Here is a 25,187-nt window from a genome sequence, read left to right as displayed (position 1 = left end):
TAGCCAAAGCATCGATAACTACTCACTCATCGAAAGCATCGTAGTGTTGTGCATTATTTATTCTTTATCAATATTCGGTCACACCTCGTCTGGTCGTCGTGTACAAAAATCAATTACTATTACTGCTGAAACTGAATACGTTAAGCGTTTCCGCGAGTAAACAAAACGCCAGTCAACCACAATTAGCAATAGAAGTTGTACGTGTTTGTTACAAAATTTGGCGCAAGCAGCCGTCGCTAGTGTGTGTGCGAGTGTGTATGTGAGAGCGGCCATGTGAATGTGTGTGAGTGCGTATGACTCGTGCTTTTCGCCGACATGCAACAAAAAAAAAATACTTAATAAGTGGACGCTCAAAGGCCGCCTTTACCATTGCACGCACAATCATAAATTATGAGAAAAGTGCAAAAACTAATGAAAATATATTTTTTCTATTGTCATTGAATATAGTCGCAAAAATTGTATCCTCGCCGTGATCAAGTGTGTGTCTCTGTGTGTGTGAAGGTTGCATTCAAGTGCAACACATTCAATATCAAAGAAATCTAAATCCAAGTTTCCCCTCTCTCTCTCTGCTTCTCTGTTTTTCGACCGTTCCCCATCCGTTACGCCCGTGCGTGCCACCTGACAAGCAGTAAATCAACGGAGCAATACAATTGGGAAAAAATGCAGATCAAAGAATTGTAAGTAAACTATTGTTAAAGAATTATTTTTTTATTTGTTGCTCCGACTGAAGTGCAAAACGTGTGCAAGCCGCTGATTGTGATAAATCGATTTTACGCTCATATGTTCTCAGCTGCGACGCACTCGCTCTCTCGCTCTCCCTCGCTCTCTTCTTCGTTATTGAAGTCGCGTTGCCAACCGCTGAACAATTGCTTTAATTTATTAACTTTCTACTTTAACTTTGTTTTTGTACACTTGTGTTTTGCTTCTGCTTGCGCTACAAATATTGCCTCATCCACAGGAACAGCGCGCATTTTGTTTTTTATACTCATTTGGACGTTGTTTGTGTTGTTGTTTACATGACTTCGCCGATGACGTAATGAGAGGCAACGCCAACTTCGGCTGTCTGATTTTCGACTGAGATATGCAAACCTATTTACGGTTTACTCATTTTTTTCGCTTGTGGCGCTAAAATATTAAAATATATGAAAAGCGATTTTGCCACGTTCACAATTGTTATTGTTGTTGGTTAGTGCTGTAAAGTTTTCAATGGCTTTTGTGTGACTCATTTGGCAACTCTTCCTCTCTTTAGCGCTGCCACGCGCTCTCTTTCTCCCTCTCACTCTCTCTTGTCTTTTTCGGCTTCACTTTTTGTGCAACTTTTCGCGCCGGTTTTCCAGCTGCTTTATCAGCGGCGGTCCCAGCAACGACAGCGTTTTAATCAAACAAGTTGGCAATATTGATAACGCTGTTCGCTTGCTCCTATAAAATAGATGCATGTGTGTGTGCGCGCGTGTGTGTACTATTTAATTTACTGTCTTTCTCGCACTAACGCTCGTGCGAATTACCTGATATATGCGCTATTTAATTGCACGAAGGGCTATTTGAGGCGTTATTTATACGATTTAAATGCTCAATTACTTTGTTGATGTGTTCGATTATCAAATAAAAAGTGTTCCTATATATGTATGTACTATATGTACATATATGTACCTATGTAAATATATAGATTGGACTCATACAGTCAGCTAATCAAACAACCGGATATACATATCTAGCCAAATGCTGATTAGGAATACGCACACATACTTAAAACTATAATTATAGATTATTATAGACGCAGACTTTTGAAGGCATACATAATTATATAAGGTTATTGCTTCATACATTTTTGCATAAACCTGAACACACGCATCTAATCACAATTCTTCGACATACAACTAAATGTGATCACACGATAATTGGAACTTATCCGTTGTAACTTATTGAAAATTAAAAATTTTGTTATTGTTGAACGTGCTATTTTTTCTATTTTTAACTATTATATATTTATTTACCAAGGAGATGCAGTGACAGTTCTATTTCCAGTGCCTCAAATACCATCAAAATAATTTCGTTCAATTTGCCTTATGCTAAAAATTCTATTTTCTCATAGCTCAATGCTTCAAAAGTTATTTGAAAAAAGGATACAATATTTAGAAATAATTTCTTAAAAATATTAGAACTATAATTCTAAGCATTCGATTTTCTAATTAAGTATTAGTTACTAAACGGTTCTTATAGCGCGCGTCCACTGTAGATCCGTTCTGTTGACTCATCAACCAGACCGAGTGCATTTTCTCATTTGCAGGCTGCTCACGTTAGCCAAATCTCCGGCCAGCTAGCCATCTTTTTGCGCCCCAGCTCCCTGACGTGTTTCATTTATGAGCGGAAATTGCCAAAAATACAACTAAAATTTTTAATTGATTTGACTTTGAGCGACAATTGTCAAATGAACAAAATTCACAGTATGCTCAGTGAAGCATTAACTGGATATAAGTATATAGTTAAAGTACATTTATCTGTGATGATCAGGTATCACAAACCATCTAGACTTTAGAAATTTTTTTACAAAAATGGTAAACTGTGAAAGTTCTCTTAAGCGGACCGTTTTGTTGTCTAGTTTTTGGTCCCAGTTGTGCTTTAACGAGTTGTTGCAGAAACAAATATTAAAAAAAAAAATCATTCGTTCATTTATTTAAAATAATACGTATATTCATTTCCGAGTAATGTTGTCCGTCTTTCACTGTAATTGCAAGGGTGATATGAATAAAATATATATTCATTAATTCGAATCGGCATAATACTCTATAAAATTGTATACTGAACAGCAGCAAAATAATCAACCTGCACGAAAATAGATTTTTCCCGGCTTATACACAATCAGAAGGTCAGATGTCAGACGCAATATTTTTTTAAACTGTTACACAACACTGTAGCATTTAGTAAATAATTTGTTGAAAGTTTTTATTCAACTTTCTGTATTAAAATTGCACGTTTTTTACTGCTTTTTATTCATATTGAATTTAACTTAAAGGCATTTTTAATTTGAATGCATTTTACGGGGCTATGAACCTTTTTGCTAAATAAACATTTACGAAAAAGGTGCGAAAAGCTAAGAATAGTAAAACCTAAACAAATTTTCTATGAACATAAAGCCGCCGCCGACAAAAAAATAGCTATCGTTAATGAAATTAAATTCTATGGCAACCGGTCGACCAACAGCGGGGGAGGGGGGATGTGGCTATTTGTAGAGTAAGCGATAGATTGTTTGGGATTCTTTTTTAATTTATTTATTATCACGTTGTGAATGGAAACAATGTCAACAGCAATGAATGCGACAAAGCTGAAGTAAGCTCGTAAACAATATTTAACCGCACTTCAGTAATTAATTACGGCCGCCGGGCAGTTGATAGAATGAAGAGCTACCGCTAAAATACAACAATAATATTTCATTTAACATTTTAAAAATATGTAGAGGAAAAAAGGCAGAATAAAGTTGTGCAGCGGGCAACATTTTAAATCCCATCAAGTTCAGGGTGCATAACCCCCAGTTCGCGGACTCAGTTCAGGCTGAGTCTCAGTGCTTAAAGGAACTATTCTTGATACTGTTTTAACAAAATTAATAAACGTATTCAATATATTCAGATGGACACCAAATTTGGTAGGTCAGCAGTCGCATATCGTATCGTATTATAGGCACACGATTGCCATATTAATTTTGTATGAATATATAACACATCAACTGGCAGCTGAACACTGGGTATGCCCTAGTCGAGCACTCTCGACAGGAGTAATTTTTGGTTTTACTGATGCCATTGCCAAGGGGCATTGAAATGTTTATGTGCTTTCCGACAGTGGGCGCACTTTTTCCATTATTTAACAATTGCGTTGATATTTTTATTTTTCAAACCAATGAAGCATAAACAACAGTTGCACAGTAGGTGAAAGAAAAACAGGATTCATTTCAATCTGTACGCACAGCATACACATATACAAATGTATAAATGCATTTTCAATGCTATCTATTCATTAATTTTTATTGCAAAGTCTGTGTCCATTTGGCGTTGCTTTTATTTGTTTGGAATACGTTTAATGTGATTTACTTGAAATCGCAATAATATCGAAGGCAAACTGACGATTTTCATTACCAAACTAATTCATTTTGTATAAAGCGCCTATAACAAATTTAATTTCATACGAACATTTAAGATAAACACTCAGTGGCTTTTATATAAAGGAAAAAGAAATAGGAAAAACACGTTTTCAAACATGCGAGAATTTTAGATTCAAGTTTCTGGTGCATTGAAAATCACGATTGAACATCTGGAAAACTCTGATTTCGCAATGGCCGCTCTGTAAATATCTATAATCAATTTAAGTTCCCAAATAACAGCAGAATATAGTTTTATGGAAAACCATTTATTATACCCTGAACCCATTGGAAATGGGTAAAAAGGGTATTATGTATTTGTGCAAATGTATATAACAGGCAGAAGGAAGCATCACCGACCCCATAAAGTATATATACTCTACAACAGCATCAATAGCCGAGTCGATCTAGCCATGTTCGTCTGTCTGCCTGTCCGTCTGTCCGTATGTATTAACGCAAGGATCTCAGAGCCTATAAGAGCTAGAGACTTGAAATTTTTAGATGTAGGTCCTCCTAGTGCCGGCGCAGATCGAGTTTGTTTCCGATATTCGATAACTTGCCCCCTTTCCGAGTAATCGATATCGAAATCCTGTTTTTTGAACAATTTCGGCAAATAATATCACCAAAATTGACATGTAGCTTCTAGAATGGTATTGTTCTGGGTATCCCCAAGTCGGGAGCTCCCGACTAGAACCTCTTACTTGTATTTAGTTTCAAAACATGCACATAACCCGTATGTCTTCTTTTATACATGATTCATTAATCTAATAGCTGGAATTTCTAGATCCACACTTAAAGAGGCATTTAAACCTTTTCAAACCAAAGTAAAACAACTCTTTAAAGGAGCACTTTTTATCATTTTTTATAAGCATTTTAAGCATACGATACCCCAATTCGCTATCTTTTATTTGTACTCGTTTTAGCTTTTTTAATATTATATTGTATTTATAATTCGCGTGACTTTACGACTTTAATAAGTGCCCCGTTTTGTAGCAGTTCGCGTATCACATCTATTCCCCCTCCTCTTCCTCCGCCCCAACCCTCGTTAACAAGTTGAGGTCAATTTGCAAATGGTACAAATGGTACACGCGCTCATTTGGCCACAATTCGCAATGTGGTATTTTAGTTTGGTTTCCGTTGGTGTGTTTGTATATATTTTAGTTGTACCACAGATAAGATAACACGCCAGACAGTTTACGGTTCCCTCACAAATGGAACTCTCCAGTTTAATAGTCAGCTATTTTGTTTGTGATGCGCAATGGAGTGTGAACCCAGAGCAGCGACCAAATGTGAACTAAAACCCATTATTTTAATGCTAATGGAAGCATTTAAGCTGGTCAATTAGTTTTAGCTGAAGAGTTCTAACCTGAGCCCCAAACCTAGCTTTAATTATTCGAGCTCTAATGCATAAATATAATTTTTTGTAAATTTATTTGTGGCTGACGTGATGCCATGTAGTTACATTTCCTATAAAATGCTTATAAAAAGCCACAATTATTGAAAAAAAAAAGTCATTAGCGTTATGATAATTGAGTCCTTGACGCTTTAATCAAAATGAAGATTTATAGCGTAAATTACAGGCTCTCAAGGATATGTATCTGCAGAGTACAGAGTGGAACCACAGCGATCTAATTTCCCAGGTTAAAGTCCATCAAAACAATTTGTTTGTATTTTTCTCTTTTGACTTAATTGATTACAAAAGCTTTGAATTAGTCGTTCGAAGAAATTGTTGATTATTAAAACTAACTTTGTATGATTTAGATTTTATCCACTTATATTATTTCCAGCACTTTTGTACTTTAATTTCATAACTAGATATCCTACAAGTGGAATGCAGGGCCACAAACAGCAAAGGCTTTGCAATAAGCACAGCCCCTCTCTCTCTCTCTCTCTCTCTCTCTCTCTCTCTCTCACACAAAGGCAGCCGTGCATTCACTTTCCATTTTCAATTATGCCCACAAAGGGAAAACAATGCCTCTGTGTTTCGGATTCAATGGGTCGCCCTTGCCTCAACCTCCGCTCGCACACCCACCATTCCATCGTGCGCAAGAATGTGAATGTGTGCGTGTGTGTGTGTGTGTGTCAGGTCTCATTAAGAGTTCTTCAATATATTTTTGATGTTATATTTCGTGACTCTCTTGACTTTGTCCCCCTTTAACCGTCCACACACTTATGTCAGCTCAAGCACAACGCGGCAATTTCTAAAGTGCCTCCTACTTTTTTTTTGTGTCTCTTTCATTTAAACAGCTTTCTGTCTCTTTCATTTGTTAAATTCATGCGTGTCATATAAAATACTAAAGTACCGCAATACCCCAGCCTCCAGCCTCTTGGCTACACCAATTTTTGCATAATCTTTTTTATAGCTTTCTATACTATTATTGCCTTTTCTCTTGAATTTTCTTTCTGTTTGTTGTCGTTTCGCTTAGCTTCACAATTTTCATACACAATTCATTTGATCTCTCACCATTTGATTATTGACCCAGTTATTTCAGCCCCAACCCCCCCCCCCCCTCTCCTCCTCCTCCTTCTCCAAAAACTTATTTACTTATCTTATTGGCACCGAATTTGCCGCAGCCATTTCTCTGCTGAGGCTTTGTTGTTGTTTCTATTGAAATTGTTCGTTACTTTGAGGGAGGTTCTGATTGTGGAGATTGGGAGAAACTTTGAGTAAAGGGACAGACGACGACTCTTTATGAGCAACATTACTTTATCTGAAACTTTTCCAATTTGAATTGATTTAACGGCAACTTATTAAACTGACAAGCGAAACGGAAAATTCAAGATTTTGTTTAAATAGGCAAAAAGTTTTCAACTAATCACTGGGATGGGGTTAACTGCAATAGAATGGAGCTTCCGTTATTTATAACCTTTTTTGGGGAGGTGTGTTTATTTTCCTTCTTTTGTGCTATTGTCACGGCAAAGTTAAGATTATTGACAGTGGAAGCGTATTTAAATCAATTCTGATAAATTATTTATGATAATTGCAAATTTTGTAAAAGAAAAATGGAATAGATATGATTTTTATTGCTTACACTAAGCATGAACTCTTACATATTTATTATTTTTTCCTTATAGCGCATCGATATTTGTCGATATAGAAAAAACATCGGGATTGATATAAATATACTATAGTATACAAATCTAGTATACAAATATTCTATTATCAGTCTCATTTAATAGAAATATTGTCGAAAGTTGAACAAATAGTTCGTTTTCCTCTGTTGTTTTTATAGCCACTTAAATGTGAGCAGCATTAAAAAGTTTAAACAGCTGTTTGTAAAAAAACAAAAAAATTAATTAAGTAAATAATTCCTTTAACAAGCTCGCTCAGCTGCAACCTTTGATCTCCGTGTCCACAAAGCAACTAACCCACAGCTTAAGGACTATGTGTTTGACACACCAAATTAGGTGTAAATAAGTCAATTTGCATGGAGCACAGTTTTGTGAATAAATTGACCAGGCACGCCCAATCAAGCATCGGGGCGAACTGCCTGCGAGCGCTTCTCGCTGTCAAGTTGTGTTGAACTTTAACCTTTATTAAGTTGCAGCCGAGTCAACTTATTGGGCCGCACTGTCAGCAGTCGGCAAAGGTTAAGTGGCTCGGCTCGCTAGGGTCCAATAAGACAGGGCCACGCCTGCACAAGCCGATGTGGCCCGATTAGGCAGGCAATTAGCAACACATCATTACACGTGTCAACACTGGCAAAAGGTTAATTGCTACTGGAAGTCGCATGACATGACGGCGGCAGATACTGCCACAGTCACAGCCCCTGACAACAGATTGCAAATTCTCATTGTTCCCTATAGTTAATTCTCATAGTGTTGCCAACTGCAGGCTTGCCAACTTGATTGGAACCACAAAAGCACGCCGAAACTTAAATACTCTTGCATATATATGAAGGATAATGAAGCTCAAAATTGCTGAGTGCGGTTAAGATATATTTAAAAACAAAAAAGAAATTGTTTGTATACTACTCGTTTTTAGACAGATTCTTCTTTCTTTTTCATATATTGAAAAACAAATATATTTGTATTTTAAAACTGACTAGAGTCGACTATTGATACTGATCAAGAATATATATGTTATATACTTTATGGAATCGGTGACACATGTATGTCATGACTTAATTACAATGCCTTATACAAAGGGTATACAACGGTGACGATGTGAAGGCAGCTGCTCATAAAACGTGGCTAAATGCGAAACTTGACTGCGTCAATTTTATAGGCCAAGTTGTGAACCTTGGCCAGTGCGTCAAAAGCTTAAGTCACAGCTGAGAAGAAGCAAAACTCGCGGTTTCACTTTTAATTTCCTACCCAAAAAACTTGGCCCCAAGGCAGGTCCAACGGCTATTTAAACAAGTTTGTAACGCGATTTAAATATTCATACCTCAATATTTTTAACAGCAAATCGAATATCAATAATCTGCTGATAATATGTCTGTTCATATAAATGTATATATGTTAATATTAAATTGTTTAACTTGTCCAAATATATTTCACTCTCCTAGAAAATATCACTGACTCTGGAATAAGAATAGGTTTTACACGTTAACTTTTTTTTATAAGTTTCTGCCATATAAATATTTTCTTAAGCAACGTGCGTCTTGAAGGGCATATAAACGTCGACTTGGCCATAAAAATTTCTTCGTAATTGTGCCAGTAAAATTTTTCAATTTAGGTTATCCCACAAAAACCGCCACAAACTGAAGCCATTGCGAATAAGTTTCAAGGCCGTCGCAATTATGTTTTTTGAATAAACTCGCGGAAAGACCCCCTCACCCCCACCCCCTTCCTCTCACACACTCTTGTGTTGCATGTGTATGCGTGTGAGGCACGGCTTGTTTAAAGTTAAAGTGTGGCATACTTTTCGGCTGTGTAATTTCATTTTCCAGCCCAACGAAATTTAACAGTCATGCGTGCGTTTGGGCTAAATTTAATTAAAAAATAAAATACATATTAAATTTAATTAATTAAAAATGCCTTTTTTCATTTACACACACATTTTCACTCTTTATCTCCACTCTCTCATTGCAGCCGCGTGACTTTGCCATTAACCGTGGAAGAGGTAAGAGACAAAATTATCCTGCCACTCCATGGTATTTATAGGGTTACATTTCTTCCCTCTTTGCTTCACAGTATCAAATAGCACAATTATTCTCGGTGGCGGAGGCATCAAAGGAGAACACGGGCGGCGGCGAGGGCATTGAGGTATTAAAAAACGAAGCCTTCGAAAATTTCCCATTGTTGGGTAAGCAGCTTGCCAATTAACGAATGTTTTACTTTACTTATCTTTGCACCTCTCCCGTTCTATAGGCGGCAAATATAATTCCGGTCAGTATACATATAAGATCTACCATCTGCAATCAAAAGTTCCAGCGTACATAAGACTGTTGGCGCCGAAAGGCTCATTGGAGATACACGAGGAGGCATGGAATGCTTATCCTTATTGTCGAACGATTATTACGGTAAATATATTCAATGCAAAAACTCTCTATAGACTTCTCCAATTTGGAAAAAGCCTTTCAAAGCCCTTTTTAAATGAATGGCAAATTTGGCAATTTGTATCAACTGAAGAGTTATTTTGTTTAAATTGATATACATTTTGTGTATTCATCACCCTAAATTGAAGGGTTTACTTTTTTATGAATTTAGAATCTTATGTGGCATTCTTTTTATGGCAATCTATGCGAAGGGAATCGCGATGAATTCTAAATATACAAATTAAGCGAATATTATTACAAATAAAGATTCTTTTTGATGATCTTGAATTAAAAACCATTTCATGATCTGCCGGTAAATTGCCTGCCTATTTAATTTATTACCAAATCAAAAATTTATCAAGTATATCGTACTATTTTCGCTTACCCAACTTTGTGTTTAATAAAGATGATTTATTTAATTATTTTCATATTATTAATTAATATGTTCATATAACTGAAACGAGTTGGAAAATCATATTATTATGTATTTAAACTATATTGATTATAAATGCACCCTTTTCTAGAATCCCAAATTCATGAAAGATGCATTCAAAATAATCATCGACACGTTGCACGTCGGCGATGCGGGAGACTCAGAGAATGTAAGTGAAATTTTAATGCAGTGTTTAACTAATTCGTTTGTTTCTTTCTTTTTCTTCCTTTACTTACACTATAATTATGCATAAATACTAACAATATTTAAAAAAAAAAAAAACAAAAAACAAATATCGAAAACTGTCTTAAAACCGATCATTTAACATTGCAAATTCGTTTTTGATTGTGGAATTTTCAATTCAAACTTCATTGGGTGCGTTTTTGTTTGTGCATTTTGTTTATAATTTGACTGTTAATTGTTAGAATCCCCGCTATATGAATCAAAATTTTTTTATACATGTTGATTCACTACATTTTGCCGGCGATTGTGGCACATTGAATAATGTGAGTGTTTTGGGTATTATCTATCATTTGATTATATTTTATCTTTGCTTATTTCTTACCTAAATCATTATGTTTTCTCGCTTAAAGGTTGTTCAAAACTTGTTTCATATGCATGTCTCTTGTGATAGCCGCTAGCTACTAACCTTTTATTGTACTTTTAATCGCTTTGAATGTGTTGTCTCTTAGCTCTCAGCGTAATTCCAGTTCTAAATCGCAAATATTTTGATTATCATACTTGCAGGTGCACGAACTGTCGCCCGATAAGCTGAAAGTGCGCGAAGTGGTGCACATTGACATTGCCAATGATCCGGTCCTGCCAGCGGACTATAAGCCCGAAGAGGATCCGACCACGTAAGTTCTAACACTCTAAATCCCTTAATATACCTATGATATACATCTATCTATTCTTTTACGCAGCTACCAGTCAAAGAAAACTGGTCGTGGACCTTTGCTGGGCGCGGATTGGAAAAAGCGTGTAGATCCTGTGATGACCTGCTACAAGTTAGTCACTTGTGAGTTCAAATGGTTTGGCCTGCAAACAAGAGTAGAAAATTTTATACAAAAGTCAGAGCGACGTCTCTTCACAAACTTTCATCGGTAAGAGAATGAACCACAAATCCAATATGAAGATGTCGACAGTAAAGATTTTAATTCTGTTTTACAGTCAAGTTTTCTGTTCAACTGATCGCTGGCACGGTCTTACAATGGATGATATACGCGCCATTGAGGATAAGGTTAAAGAGGAGCTGGACAAGGCGCGACAGACGGGCGAGGTGCGGGGCATGCGTGCGGATGGTGATTAAATATAGTAGAGAATTTTTAAATATGTACATGTAAAAACACAAAACAAAAACTATGATAAAACAAACACAAGCAACTGAATAATATAAATTGAAATGCATAAATAAATATACAAACCTAATTTAAAAAGAAAATTAATAAATATTACAAACAACAACAAAAGAAAACACCAAGTGTATAACAACAACAAGATAAACAGCAAAGCATAGCTCTAGTGTAGCGCCCGCACAGTCCCTAGCCCCCAGCCCCACACGGCCCCCAACAACAACAATAAGCAACAAGCAATAACAACAGTGCCCGTTAGTTAAGTTTTTATTTTGTATGTAAAATGTAAGCAGGATAAAAACACACACAACCTCACATACACACACACAGACACAGACTGGACAATTTAAATGGACATCCCGCCCAACCACAAGCCTACCCAATAAAAGTCACACTAGCGTTAAATATAAAAAATGTAATCGGATAATTAAAAGTTGTTTCCCCGAATTCAATTTGTATTATTAAAATGAACCGTTTAAGTTGGAACTGTAAATGAAACTAACTAAATGACAGCCAATGTAAAAAATTTAACAGTAACTGCACCAAATAAAAAAAAAGGAAAAGCCATTAAAAAAAATATATAATTATATATAAAATGAAATGAAATAAATAAAAAGTGCATCGAAGCCAAGCAAAACCAACAAACAAAAGCCGAAATCAACTCAACGGTTGGCTTGCAATAGCTATAGATATTTACACACAAACACACACACACACACACAGATGAAAGACAGGACAACTTTGGTTCACTAGCATATGCAAATTGTGCCACGGATTTGCATTTGGAGATGTGGAAAATGCTAAATGTTATTCAAAGTTTGAGTTCATGAAATATTTAAAACTATCCAGCTGTACAGAGAAATCCATAGAAAACGTTTTTCATTTATGTTCCGATATTCTATGCATACAAAATATTGCAGTACCAAATGAATTACATGTTAAATACTTGTAATTTCTTTAAATCTCGATCTGATCTCTTGAGTAGACTTGTTTGTGTCACAACTTTTCCGTTTGATAGTTCTGCACAATACCAATCCCAAGGCAGACTACTACAATTAGTTTTAGAAATTTCAACGAATTTGTTTTCTGTTTAACCAATATATAATAATATGTACTGCCAGAATTGTATGTAATGTTAAAAAATACTATACACACTTAGGGGCACCTCTTAACAACTTCGAATTCCGCTCTAGGCACACCGAATACTTCAAGTACTTGCCGCTATTCTCTGCTCAAAGTATATATATTATCTATCTATAAAACGTCCATTTTAAAGAAAACCTAATAAACGGCTTTTAAAAGAACTCTTTAAAAACTATAAAACAAATTAGTGACACTCTATTTTCATGAACGCAAAGGAGCCCCCCCCCCTATAAAAGAGTATAAATATATATAGTGAATAAAAACATGCTAAAAACTTTATTTAAACTATAGTGAAATTAATGGAACCTCATAAGCTTAAATCGTGGATTGCAAAGAGTTCAAAAATATGCGAAGTATAATAATAAAAATTATGCTGCAAGTATTGCATATTTAATGGGGCGACTGCGTTTGTTTTCAAAGGCAATATGTGAGACGGGTTTTTCGTTCGAACCTTGACACACACACACAGACACTGGTACACACATACAAATATGCAAACGATGCATTGACACTGTAAATACGTTTGTATGCTGTCAATATGTATGTGTGTATGTACATTATACACACACACACACACACACGGTAGTAAAAAAATATATTTGAAAATATGTTAACATCAAATGCGTTATAAGATAAATATTCAAAAAATAAATATGTATAAATATAAAATTGTTATTTGCTGTGCGAGTGAGTTCCCGTTCAATTTCGTTGGTTCGTTGGCTGGTTTACTTATACAGCAATTTTACGATAACCTACTAATGTCTACACATACACATACACGCATACGCAATAACTCTTTCCAAAATGCGCTCTAAATGTTTATTCGAATTTATTTGTACTTCAATCTGAAAATGAAAAACTATACGAGTACATTTGTATATTCGTATGTGTATTCAATTCTTTGCAACGGGTCTACAGATATTTATTCTTATATGTATGAATGTCAGGCGTGTGTTTTTTTTAATTCCACTGATGATTGACTCTTTGTAAGGAATGTTCAGGCTTCGGCATTGTCGGAGTTAGCTATTCTCTATTTTTTCATTTGTAGCAACTGTCGAGGGACTCAATTTTCAACAATAAATCCATTTAGGTCCCATTATCAAATCAATAAGCAGATCTCATGTTATTGGCCTTGGGAACCAAAACTTATTGCACACATTCTACAACAAAAATACAAAAATTAGATTTGAAATACAATTTAGGCATTCAAATAAAATATACACCACGAATCTAGAGAATTAAAACAAAAACACAAAAAAAAAAACGAATATTACATTTTCATAATTACGAGTTAAAGCCAATAACAATGAACATTTATAAATAAATATAAATATTTTTAAAATAAATTCGCGTTCAAATTTTATTAAATAAATTTATCAACAAAAAAAAAAAAATTTGTTTTAATTAAAATTAATGTTAATTGCGTATAATTTGAAAATGTAATAGGAATGATAATAATAATTATATATACATAAATCACTTTAAATTAAGTTAAACTAAAATATGTACGAGTAATAATGAAACAAGTTATAAGCTGTTAAAAACATTGAAAATACATATTGTATTGTAGCAAATATTTTCATTAAAAAATTAAAAACAAAATAAAGCATTATTAATGACATATAAACCACATTTTTATTATACAGACATAGATATATATAAGAGATAGGGTATTTAAACACAGATACACATGGATTAATAATTGGCTGTTGTTCTCTTCAGTCTGTTAGCCAAAAGAATTGACGCACCTCCTCCTCATTGGAGGGTCGGCAATGCGGCGGCGGCTCAATCAATGAATTACGCAGCGCCTTCATAGCCAGCGTATTTCGCTGGGAGGCCAGCGAGAGATCAATAATGCGCTGCGGATAATGAAACCCAATGAGGCACTCGTTGAGCTCCTGCTGCTCGGATGACATACGCCATGGCTCGTGGCTAAAAGAAGAAGAGAACGCAGTTGGTAAAATAAGTTAATAATTATTATTTAAAACAGTATAACCGCGAGGTCTCAATGCAGAACACTTATATTCCAAATATATTCTTGAGGATTGAGGATTTGTATTTCTAAGTCAGGGCGACTCGATTTGTTCTTATATGACAGTGTAGGGTATTTGTCAGTTTCCTATGCATTCTATCAATGAGCTACATTCGCAAATAATTTATGTTTACGCCAAACTGAACTCACATGAACTCCTTGGGCACGTTCTTTAGCTCTGGCACGTACTGCTTGATATAGGCGCCATTAGGATCGAGACGTTTGGATAGAGCCACCGGACAGGTGACCAGCGAGGAGTCCAGCAGTCGCTCGAATGCCGAACTGGACACCCACATCCAGTTGCCAGCACAGACAGACCAATCCGCATCCAGCAGATACTTGAGAAAGTGCTCCACTCCCAGCTCCCAGTTCTGCCAGAGACCGCCACGGGTCAGGAATGTGGCCACCGTGTTGCGCAGCGTATGATGCAGCCAGCCCTCAGCGAGCAGCTGCCGCATGGCGCCATCGATCAGTGGGAAGCCCGTCTGGCCCAAGCGCCAGCGTTGCAGTTGATCGGCATCCGGTTTGGACCAGGGTATGCTCAGGCAGATCTCATTGCCCTCCATGCGATCGTACTGCGGATTGTTCACCGACATCGTGTAGAAATATTCGCGCCAGATCAGCTGTCCGGTGATGTGCGCACCGCCCGTCATTTGGACGCCTCTGACGCAGGCGCGCATCTGCACACTCTTGAAGAGATCATGCATGTTCCAATAGAATCGGCGCACCGACAGGCAACCGAAACGCAGATGGGCGCTCATCGACTTGGGCGTTTCCAAAATGTTGGGCAAGGCCTGATTGGGCAGATAGTAGCCCCGCTCGAAAGCGTGCTCCTCCACCTTGAGGCGCTCACCGAGCAGCGACAGCGCCTGTGTCTCACCGCCGACCCAGTTCATCTTGGCCAGGTAGCCCATATTATCGCTGTATATGTTAAAGTCTTCCGGCGTCGGTGTCTTCTCAAAGCATCCGATATCTCTGCGCAACTCCGATGGCAGCTGCGCAATGCTAATGCCCTCAAAGTTCGGATCATGCATGGGCCTTGGCGGCAAGCCAATAATTTGCACCGTGTGCTGTGAATGATGAAGGATGTACTTGGATAAGTAACTGGCAACCAGTTAGATGGCAGCAACAACTTACCAAGAACATCTGATAGGTTAGCGGCGCAATGCCGCCGTTCGTATCGATGACCGTGCGTGGATCCCACAAAGTGTGCGACACCTTCTCCACATACTCGATGCTCAGTTCGCGGCAAAGGCTTTTTATTGACTCGTCGCGTTCGTTCCAGATGGGCTCGCAGTCCTGCTCCACGCAGATCTTGTGCAGACGCACCCGCTCGTGCAGCCGTCGAAAGATCTGTGTCGGCTGGCCCTGGCACATGAACAGACCACCCCGTCCCTCGATAGCCTTCTGCAGCTGCATATCGATGTCCTGCAGCGAGTCCAGCAGGAATCGCATCCGATTGTAGCCAACGCTTTTGGTGCCTAGGAAGGGGATTATTATTGGATGTAATTCATTGGATTGGATTATTGGTGCCCAGAGAAATACATTTGTAACCTGAGAAATTGGTAATATATCAATATTAATATGCCTACGAGCACTATTTTAAATATAAAAGTTTGTCAGCCTTTGTCAATTTTCAATTTTCAATTTTCTTTTGCCTTTTGATTTCAGATTTAATATTAATAAATATTTAATTAAATTTAAATTCCTAGATCTTTTCCTTTTTATTTGCCTTTTAATTTCAGATTCAATACTAATAAATATTTTGTTAAATTTAAATTCCTAGTTAGGTTAATTGGGTTGACATCCGTATTAAAAAAAAATTAGGTTTAAATTTAAAAAAAAGAAAAAGCACAAACAACATCACAAATGAGGATTTTTGTCTTTTGTTTTTATATGAAATTTGGCAGAACTTTTTAAAGATTTAAAAAAAGTTTATATCCGCCCAGAAGAATGAATATATTAGTATCAATATTTAAATATTAAAATAACGACTGTACTTCAATAATATTAATGAGAGATTTTATATTTCGTATTTTCAAAGCTCGACATAATAACTTAATGAATACGTGTTTTTTAGCGATTTGGCAAATTCTATCCCCAGCAGTAATTAGCGAAAAACGGTTGTATGAAACTTTTTTGATTACCACCCGATCGGTCTCAAAATCATTTCCAAAGATCTTCGTGAACATTTATTTAATACGTTCTTGGGTGGCGAATTCTGATCGGAGATTGAAAAACTAAAGTTTATTCTGTAGCTTCAAGATTCTCACCGCAAGACTAACATGTACGAAAACCTTTAATTCCAGCACTTGGTTCTTTACTCGATGAACCTAAAACATATTTGTACTTTATTTTAATCTATCACGGACGTCTACTTAGTGGAAAGGTAATATCTAAAACTTTTAGCACAAAATGCTCCACGGACAAGGCCGGGCAATAACCGCTAGTATATATACATATATAATATTTATTCTAATTGTTAGCTGTTAGAATCAACTGTATAATAAGTTATATAAGTATTTATTCATATAAGTTTTTTTAGGTTGTTCCTTTAATAGCGATTAAATTAAAAGTACAAAGCATTAAAGACAAACAAAAATTGGAAATATCTTTAATAGGTGCAATCCTGGTCTTTAATTTTTGGTAACACACGCTAATAATAAGATGTATGAATTTCCTACGAAGAAAATTTATAATCTGATAATATGCAAATTAAAATTCAATTTTCATTTAATTTATCTAAATAAATATAAATATATAGAAATTGAATTGTTTAGTATATATATATTATATAGTGCTTGTAATTTTTATAATAATACGATTTTTTTATCAATATACAATAATTAAATGTACTTTAACAAAAACATAAAAATGAGAGTTATACAACAAAGAAAATTATAACATTTGATTCGAATTGTAAAAAGTCATATTAAATAATATAACAAACGGTTTTTTTACTTTTTACATTCTCTTAATCAGTGTGGATCATTGTGGGTCACGACTTTAAGTATTTATTTAAATAGTATTTCCGATATCCAATTGGCATGTATTTACCGGCACAGTGCTGTATATGTTTATATATGCATAGATATGCGCCATTAATCGTGTATACGAATAACCATTATTATCAGAGGAAGGCTCTCTGAGAAAGTAATTGCATTTGATTTCGCTTGATTCTCGCTTCTATCTCCCTCTCGAACGCTCTACCTATCTCTGTCTCTGTTTCTCTTTCAGTCTTGCACACATTAGAATGCATCGTTTGTTTGGCTAAACAAACAGAGTTGATTGCACCTAAACACGAGCATGGGCGCTCGCGGCCGGCTTCCCCCCTGGACATGGAAACTGCTTCATTTGCATGCACGAGAGGTGCAAGACGATGCTGTCCACTAAATATTTGGTAATAAAAAAGTCACTGACTTGCACGGTTAGCTCATACTAGTAGAGCGCCGCGAGCGTACAGGCCGCAGGAAACTGAATGGGATGGTTGGACACTTACCCGCGCTCTCGCCATCGAAAATGAAGATGGGTATCAATGCAACACCATGATCTTTGTCGGACAGTGCGGCCAATAGGGCGGGATTATCATGCAGACGCAAGCCGTGCCGAAACCAAATCACATTCGCACCACGCAGTGCCATGCTGATGATCTATGCAGAATTTATGAATTAAGTTTTTGCAACTGCAACTTGAATTTTCCAATCTTCCGTGCATGCGACGCGCTCGCGCCAACGTTCAATTTGCGAATGGGGCAACTGCGACGACGTGGACTGCGACTATGAGTGCAGCTCACTTGGGGGACGACTGGGGCGCTTTGGAGCGTTGGCTTTGATGTGTTCTCATCGCTGCCGAGTGCGTCAATGCAAAGCAGAGCGCGCGCGTGTCCCGCTCTCCCTCTCTCTCGCTCGCTCTCTCTCTCTCGAGTGTGTGCGAATGTATCTGCGTTTGCGTGTGTGTGTGTGTGAGTGCCAATGGCAGCGGGCAGCAGGCAGCAGGCAGCACTTAACACATGGCCCGTTGCATTTTGAGCACTACGCTCAGCTAAACCAGAGACGCCCCCGCACCCGCCATAGCAAGCGCCAGTCGACTACAACCCCAAAGCTCAACTGCTGCTGCTTATTACGTCGCATGCATTTTATGACCTCACCGAGGGTATCTTAACTATGCTGTTAAGTTTGCGCTGTGCACAAAGAAAAAACTTTGACCATTTTATCGTAAGATTTTGCTGTACCAAAATGAAATTTCATTTAATGAAAAATTAAAAAATAAAATTGATAATAAAATTAATAATAAAGGTTATTCTTATCGCTTATAATTAATAATTATCAGATGCAAAATATATTTTAAATACTTATATCCACTGTCATCAAACTAAGTATTATATATTTTTAAATATTTTTTACTATTATTATTATTATTTATTATTATTTATATGAAGAATATATATATAGATGAACACACGATCATTTAAATATGCACAATTTTTGAGGAACTTTAACGTAGCATACTTTTAAGAAATTTTTCATTGCCAAATTTAATAAAAAATATCATTTTACTCTTGTAATGATTTGTTATTACATTTTGTACAAAACAAACATTATACGCCGTTGTACAATAAAACCAAGCTAGTCTCTTCGTCTCTTTGGCATAGAGCATGCTTTAGGAAAAGGGAGCGTGAGAGAGCGGGGTAGCGAGACAGAGAAAGAGCCAAGGATAAAGAAAAGTTTGTATTGTAATACCCTGTTGCCATGGAAATGGGCTTAAAGGGTATAAGGAAGGCTTGCGTATAAAAGTGTTATGCAAGAGTATTTTTTATGAAAAACATTTTTTTCAGCGTATCTTGACCAGACTTGATAATTCTGAGCCTCTCTATGCCACGAATAATTGAGCTAAAAATTATCAGCATGCAAATATTCCATAACGCATTATAGAAACATAGCTGTGTATTACATATAGAAATATTTGGTAAATCTACAATATCTGCAAAAATATTTATTCTGCGGTATTCTACAAATAAATGTTTTGTCTTGTTAATTTTATTTATATAATTGTTCTTATATCCTATACTATGCATGGAAAAGTTCCGCCAAGGGAAAACTTAGGGTATCTCCTAGTCGATATAACATTCTTGCATTTTTTACAGATGCACCTGAGGAATTGATAACTGATTTGCCTTGTTGACTTTATTTATATCATTGTCGACATACTATACTATACTATGCATAGGGTTCAAAAAGTGCTGCTTAAACCGAACGTAGGGTATCTCCTAGTCGATCACTCTTGGATATTACATTCTTACATGTTTTACAGTTGTGCTTGTGGAATTGACTATCCATTGAGGTTTCAACTGTTAACCTAAGCTTTCAGCCGGCTTTGTAGCCCCAACCCCATGACCCAGCCCACCCCACTCGTTTGTGTGTGCATCGGAAACTGCAGCTTTGCATGTCGGCAAGAGAAAAGGGGTATTTCGTGACGGACACAGGGCAATATTGGTAACTACAAGCTGCCACTGTCAATGCATTGGCCCAAAGTCCACCAACGCACGTGGCCCACGTGTCCAAGCCAAGAGCTCTACCTACTAGAACAGCAACCACGAACAAAGCCTTGCAATTTCAAATTAATGAAGACGAAGAGTGAAATGAAGGGGAACGTGCCGCAGCAAACCTGATAAGAAATGAAATGCCGCACAATGGTAAAGTCAACCACTTGAGCTAATTTGCAGATACGAATCGACGTTGATGACAGAAATGTGCGGAGTCTGTTTTAGGGAATGTTTGTGATTTTCTCTGTATAGCATAGTTAAATGAGATAAATGCTTAAAATTAAAACTTTAAATTGTTTATAAAGAAATGGCTCAACCATTTTTTTTTTAATTTTTGTGCCTAAAAACTGGTTCGGTGCACGGTTCGAAGCAAATCTTTGCCTTTCGTCTCAATATGATTAGATAAATGCTTTGGGACTGAGCTCCCTCGAAAGTTTTTTATCTAAAGCTAAATGTAGAAAAAATATATTAAATGTGGTTCGATCTTATGGCTCGGCTGTTTAACCAGTTTGATTTAAGGTTCGGTCCTTGGTAAGAAATAAATTTATATTCTGGGCTCGAACCATTTTGGTTCAAAGCCGATTTGCAGCCTTAGTTGTAATAAGAGTAAATTAAAAATTATTTGTGGCAAAGTGTTTTAAGTATAAACTAAATTAAAGCTCATGGACAATCAATAACAATAACGTGAACAGGTTGTCTGTATAGAACCTAACTATCCGATTTGAGTTTTATATGTATATAGAATGCATATAAATACATATATATTATAGATACATATAAATCTTTTATCTAAATCTGCACAACTTCTGCACTTTGTAGCTTATAACAAGGTCAAGCACATTTTTGACCATTTTATAGACCTTTGCCGCCCACTGTTCGCCTGTTACATTGGCTGCCCAGGTGCGCCGCTTTGAGTCCTTTGGGCTCCTTGGTTCAGCTGTCGTTTGTGCCCTGCCGGTTGCTAGTTTATTCTTTTGCTCAGCACGTCACCAAGGACTTGACGGGCTTGGTTTCTTTGTGCAATCAGGACACACACACACACACACACATACACACACGCACACACAGATACACATGCACACCCGCACACTGGGGACAATGGAACGTTGGCTTGTATGTCATCTTCCGCCTGCAGTTGCCACTGTTTGTATTGATGGTTCATTGCCTTACATCATTCCGAGCTCACATTCATGACATTGTAGTGAATGCTGAATTGCAGATTGTTGCACGATTGATTGTTAAATAAATTTTATATAATTTACAGTTGTGTATTGAAAATTGTTTGTTACTTATGTCCAGTTATGAGTGCTCCGGCTGCCATTACATACCTTTAGACCATGTGACAGTAAAATGCCCCCTGGCTCAAATCAGTAGCAGTTCTAAGACAATCATTCACAGATTTGTTCATGCAAAGTCAAATGCGCAGACAATCAATCAAAAATGTTCCCCACAGCTCAGTGGAAATAAGAAGTTACGCATGAATTTGAATTTGATAGCTACAAGACATGTTCTTGACAGAAATTCAAGAAATATTTTGTGTTTTGTCCCTTTTTATAAAAAATGCAATTCTCTATTGACGTCATTTGCGGCTAACATAAATGAAAGTTGCCGTCTAAAATAGAATACATCACATGCAGCTGTCATTTTTCTATTGACGTCAGTCAATGTTGACTAAATTAAGACTTAAAATAAAAATGGACTGACACGTGTTTGTAATGGCAGATAAAAAGTAGAAGTGAAAATTATTTCTTAGAATTTGGCTTAGGGCTAAGTTTTGATTTGCATAATATTTAAATAATATATTTGAATAATAAACATATATTGTATTATTCTTAGACATCATTTCTTTTACACTTCTCTTGCATGGCATTACACTATTTTGATTTGAGATGTTTTTAGTGATTATTTCTATGTTATTTTCATATTCGTAAATAAATTGAAACGGAATGAGCTGCTTTTTTCTTCTAAAGTAAATTGTATTTTTTTCATAATTATTGTGGCACAGGTCAAGTGGCAAGGATTGCAATAATTAAAGTAAATATGTCATATATTCATTGATTAATGATTGTTTTGCTATGCAAAATAAAACGATTATAAGGTTGGCCTAACTACGACAACAATTTCTCAAAGAATCGGAGCAATCAAAATAAACAAGTCCGTTGCACAAGTGGCAAATCTTTTGTCCAAACCGTCTGAAAGAACTATTTCGATATATTTAATTGTACACGCAACTCCTGTAAATTACTCAAACGTTGTATTTGTTTAATTTGTATAAATTATTCTGTGATCGACACTGTGGACCATTGTTGACCCAACTAATACAGGTTCAACAATTAAATATGTTGTATACACACATATCAATCATACGCACCGTTGCACTTTTGATTGCGACACACACTCATTTATTATACACGTGGCCCTTTACTCTTGAAACGGCCATAACGAAATCAATACTCTTACTTATTAACATAATATTAATGCATCAATTCTGTCAATTCGCTTAATAGTACTTGTGATATACATATTTATGTATATATGCCCGTAATTATCTGCACTTAATTGCACTTTTTACATTCTCCGCCTGCATTTAATTATGAATTTTAATTTACATTTTAAATTCCCAAGCGCTGTCTGCGGACATTTAAATTTGCCATCGACTCGTTTTACACTTTAAAGCTGACTTTTCCGACCATTCTATTATATAGCTTGCATATGCGAGAGATGTGCCTTTTGCTTAGCTAGATAAAGCTACTTATATTGATACAACTTGCTGCTGCTTAATGTGAACGGATCTGATTCAAATATTTATTTCTATGCTGCAGATTAAAAATTGTAAGATTAATGTTGTAGATAAGATGTGTATTTTATATAAGGAGCATGGCAAAAGTCGTTGATTTCAGGTTTGGTCAAGTTATCTGGAAAAACACAAAAGTTTTTCAAGCAAGATCTTAACTTTTGACCGATTACAATAAGATATAAGTTAGAAGTTATAATAATAAAGAAATATCTTGTCTTCAGGTATTTATTGGCATTGGAAACTTTAAAACCTTTTAAAAATGCTTTTTCTTTTAAGTCATGATAATTATTGATCAAATATAGTTAAGCTTATTAAGTTTAAGCGTATACAGTAAAGCGTATTTAAATTAGGAAAAAATAATCATTAAATTTGATTGACATGAAATCATGTGTCACTTAACTGAATACCACTTGAGAGACCCACTAGATTGTAGAGTATGCAAACAACCACACGATATGATTTTGATTTTTTTTGTAGGTTTCTATACTATGCATAATATTAATTTGTTCAAAAGTGAGTGAAATACATTCAGCTTTAATTGTAAGGCTGCCAATAAGTCAAGTTGATTGTTGGAATAAATTAAATATGAACGGAATTTGACTATTTGCTGTTGAGCAAACACTTATTAAATAATATTTGTTATCATTGTGTTTAAGTTTACATTTGGCTTTCATGTTGAACAAATTGAGTTAGAGATTTATTGATGCGCAGCAATCATTGCATGCCACATCCTTTAGGGTATTTAGATTCCATCTTATCTATTGCCCGGATGCCATTTGTTATTTTACAGCCCATGTTATTCTTTGCTACTGACTATTGTTTATTTTAAGTCAAATGCCAGGACTCGTAAACAGTCATGTATACCCATTCTACCGTAATTGACAGCAGTGTGAGTGTGTGTGTGTGGGTGTGTGTGCGTGTTGCTGTCAGCAGCAGGCGCCACAGGAATATTCCTGCCGGCATATGAACTCAGCATGTCTCTGCAATCCTCCATTGTCCATTGAACTTCTCACAGCTCAGTCAGCCTGGGCACGGTAAAAGCTGCTCACATCGACCGCAATTTAAGCCAGTTGAGTTAATTCGTGGTTCGTTTTCAAATTGTAAATATTGTTTCATGTCTGATTGATCACACAGCGGACAGCCCCCAAGGTCTGAATTTTTGCCCGTAGGCATTCGTGCCGACAAATTAACTCTCTTAAATATTTATGTAAAACAGCAGCGGTTCCTTTAAATTCGCATGGAACTGGACATAGTCCAAGCCCCATCCTCAGACTGAGAGTCAGCGCAGAGCTGGCAGCAACGGGTGGCCAAGCGAAGGTAATTCAATAAGGTCTGAAAGTAGGTCGCTAAAGTTGCACGGGGCAGTGTGGCAACTGCGAACGTGGAATATTATTGAATTGCTGCAGTGCCAGCTGAAAGCCAATTGGACTGTGATTGAATGCGCCAGCTGAAAGTCAATGAGCCCGCAAGTTATTGCAGGAGTATGTGTTACTCGGCTAATTGCTTGGGGACTGTGCGAAAAGCAATTAAATGTGATAAGAATTTATTTCACATACATCGATATATCTCTTTATCTATATATATATATATATAACTGTTTGTGCTGACTGACTGATTGGCTGATTGGCTGATTGACTGACTGACTGCCTGGTACAGTCCAACCCTTAAGACCTGAATTGCAGACAAGATATATTTCAGTATAACAGACTTCATTTAAAGAGTATTCAAATCTCAAGTTACTTTACAATTTGCGTTAAGGCTTTAAATAAATAAATAATTATAAGTTCATCCTGTGTTACCTGAACTTTAAGATCAGTAAAAAATTTAATTAGAAATTCTGAAAAATAATTACGTATAAGAATATTATAAGATATTAATGCATTAATAAAAATAAATATAGTAAAAAGCTCGAGTGTTTTTTTTATAAATATTTCCAGGGTCAGCTTAGTGGGCAATTGAAAAGACACTCACACTGCCAGATTTTAGATAATATCCCATCTGAATAAAAATGTCAGACGAACAGAAACTGCAAAAAAAGGACGACGATAAATCGATGAGTAAATTGACAACAATTTTGTTGGATTTTAATGCAAACTTCAGCAAATTTTCCGGGCAAACATTGCAAGTGGACGACAAAAATGAAGGGTCGCAAAATTCTACAGCAATTTTTTCAGGGGAAACAATTGCACATAAAAGTTGTTACAAAAAAGCAAAACAACAAAATATTTAGTTGCATATAAATGTAGTGGGATTATGACGTCACATTATCTATGGCT

General features: G+C 36.2%; 2 protein-coding genes across 4 annotated transcripts; one reads left to right on the top strand and one right to left on the bottom strand.

Moving 5' to 3' along the window:
• Positions 1–41: 41 nt before the first annotated feature.
• On the top strand, positions 42–11,844 carry vib (phosphatidylinositol transfer protein vib). Of its 3 annotated transcripts, none has more exons than XM_064691204.1 (9): positions 42–197; positions 630–677; positions 9,167–9,197; positions 9,269–9,380; positions 9,446–9,597; positions 10,471–10,551; positions 10,793–10,902; positions 10,969–11,148; positions 11,216–11,844. In XM_064691204.1, exons 2-9 carry the CDS (start codon positions 661–663, stop codon positions 11,352–11,354), a joined length of 822 nt encoding a protein of 273 aa, XP_064547274.1. In that variant the 5' UTR covers positions 42–197; positions 630–660; the 3' UTR covers positions 11,355–11,844. The 3 variants fall into 3 exon arrangements, with proteins under 3 accessions (XP_064547274.1, XP_064547290.1, XP_064547283.1); XM_064691220.1 differs by lacking the exon at positions 10,471–10,551 and adding an exon at positions 10,137–10,214 and having other exon boundaries at positions 43–197; XM_064691213.1 differs by lacking the exon at positions 42–197 and adding an exon at positions 265–283.
• Positions 11,845–14,149: 2,305 nt separating this feature from the next.
• On the bottom strand, positions 14,150–18,319 carry cry (cryptochrome). The gene is made up of 4 exons (XM_064693775.1): positions 18,072–18,319; positions 15,710–16,053; positions 14,723–15,642; positions 14,150–14,472 (listed from the first exon to the last, which is right to left on the bottom strand). Exons 1-4 carry the CDS (start codon positions 18,211–18,213, stop codon positions 14,259–14,261), a joined length of 1,620 nt encoding a protein of 539 aa, XP_064549845.1. The 5' UTR covers positions 18,214–18,319; the 3' UTR covers positions 14,150–14,258.
• Between the last annotated feature and the right edge of the window lie 6,868 nt (positions 18,320–25,187).

This window comes from Drosophila montana, unplaced genomic scaffold (genome assembly GCF_035044405.1).
Source record: "Drosophila montana isolate Dmon_TW-CO22-7 unplaced genomic scaffold, ASM3504440v1 contig_1505_1, whole genome shotgun sequence".
Lineage (NCBI taxonomy): Eukaryota > Metazoa > Arthropoda > Insecta > Diptera > Drosophilidae > Drosophila > Drosophila montana.
The sequence above is the reverse complement of the archived record's forward strand: the minus strand, read 5'-3'. Positions and strand labels throughout refer to the sequence as shown.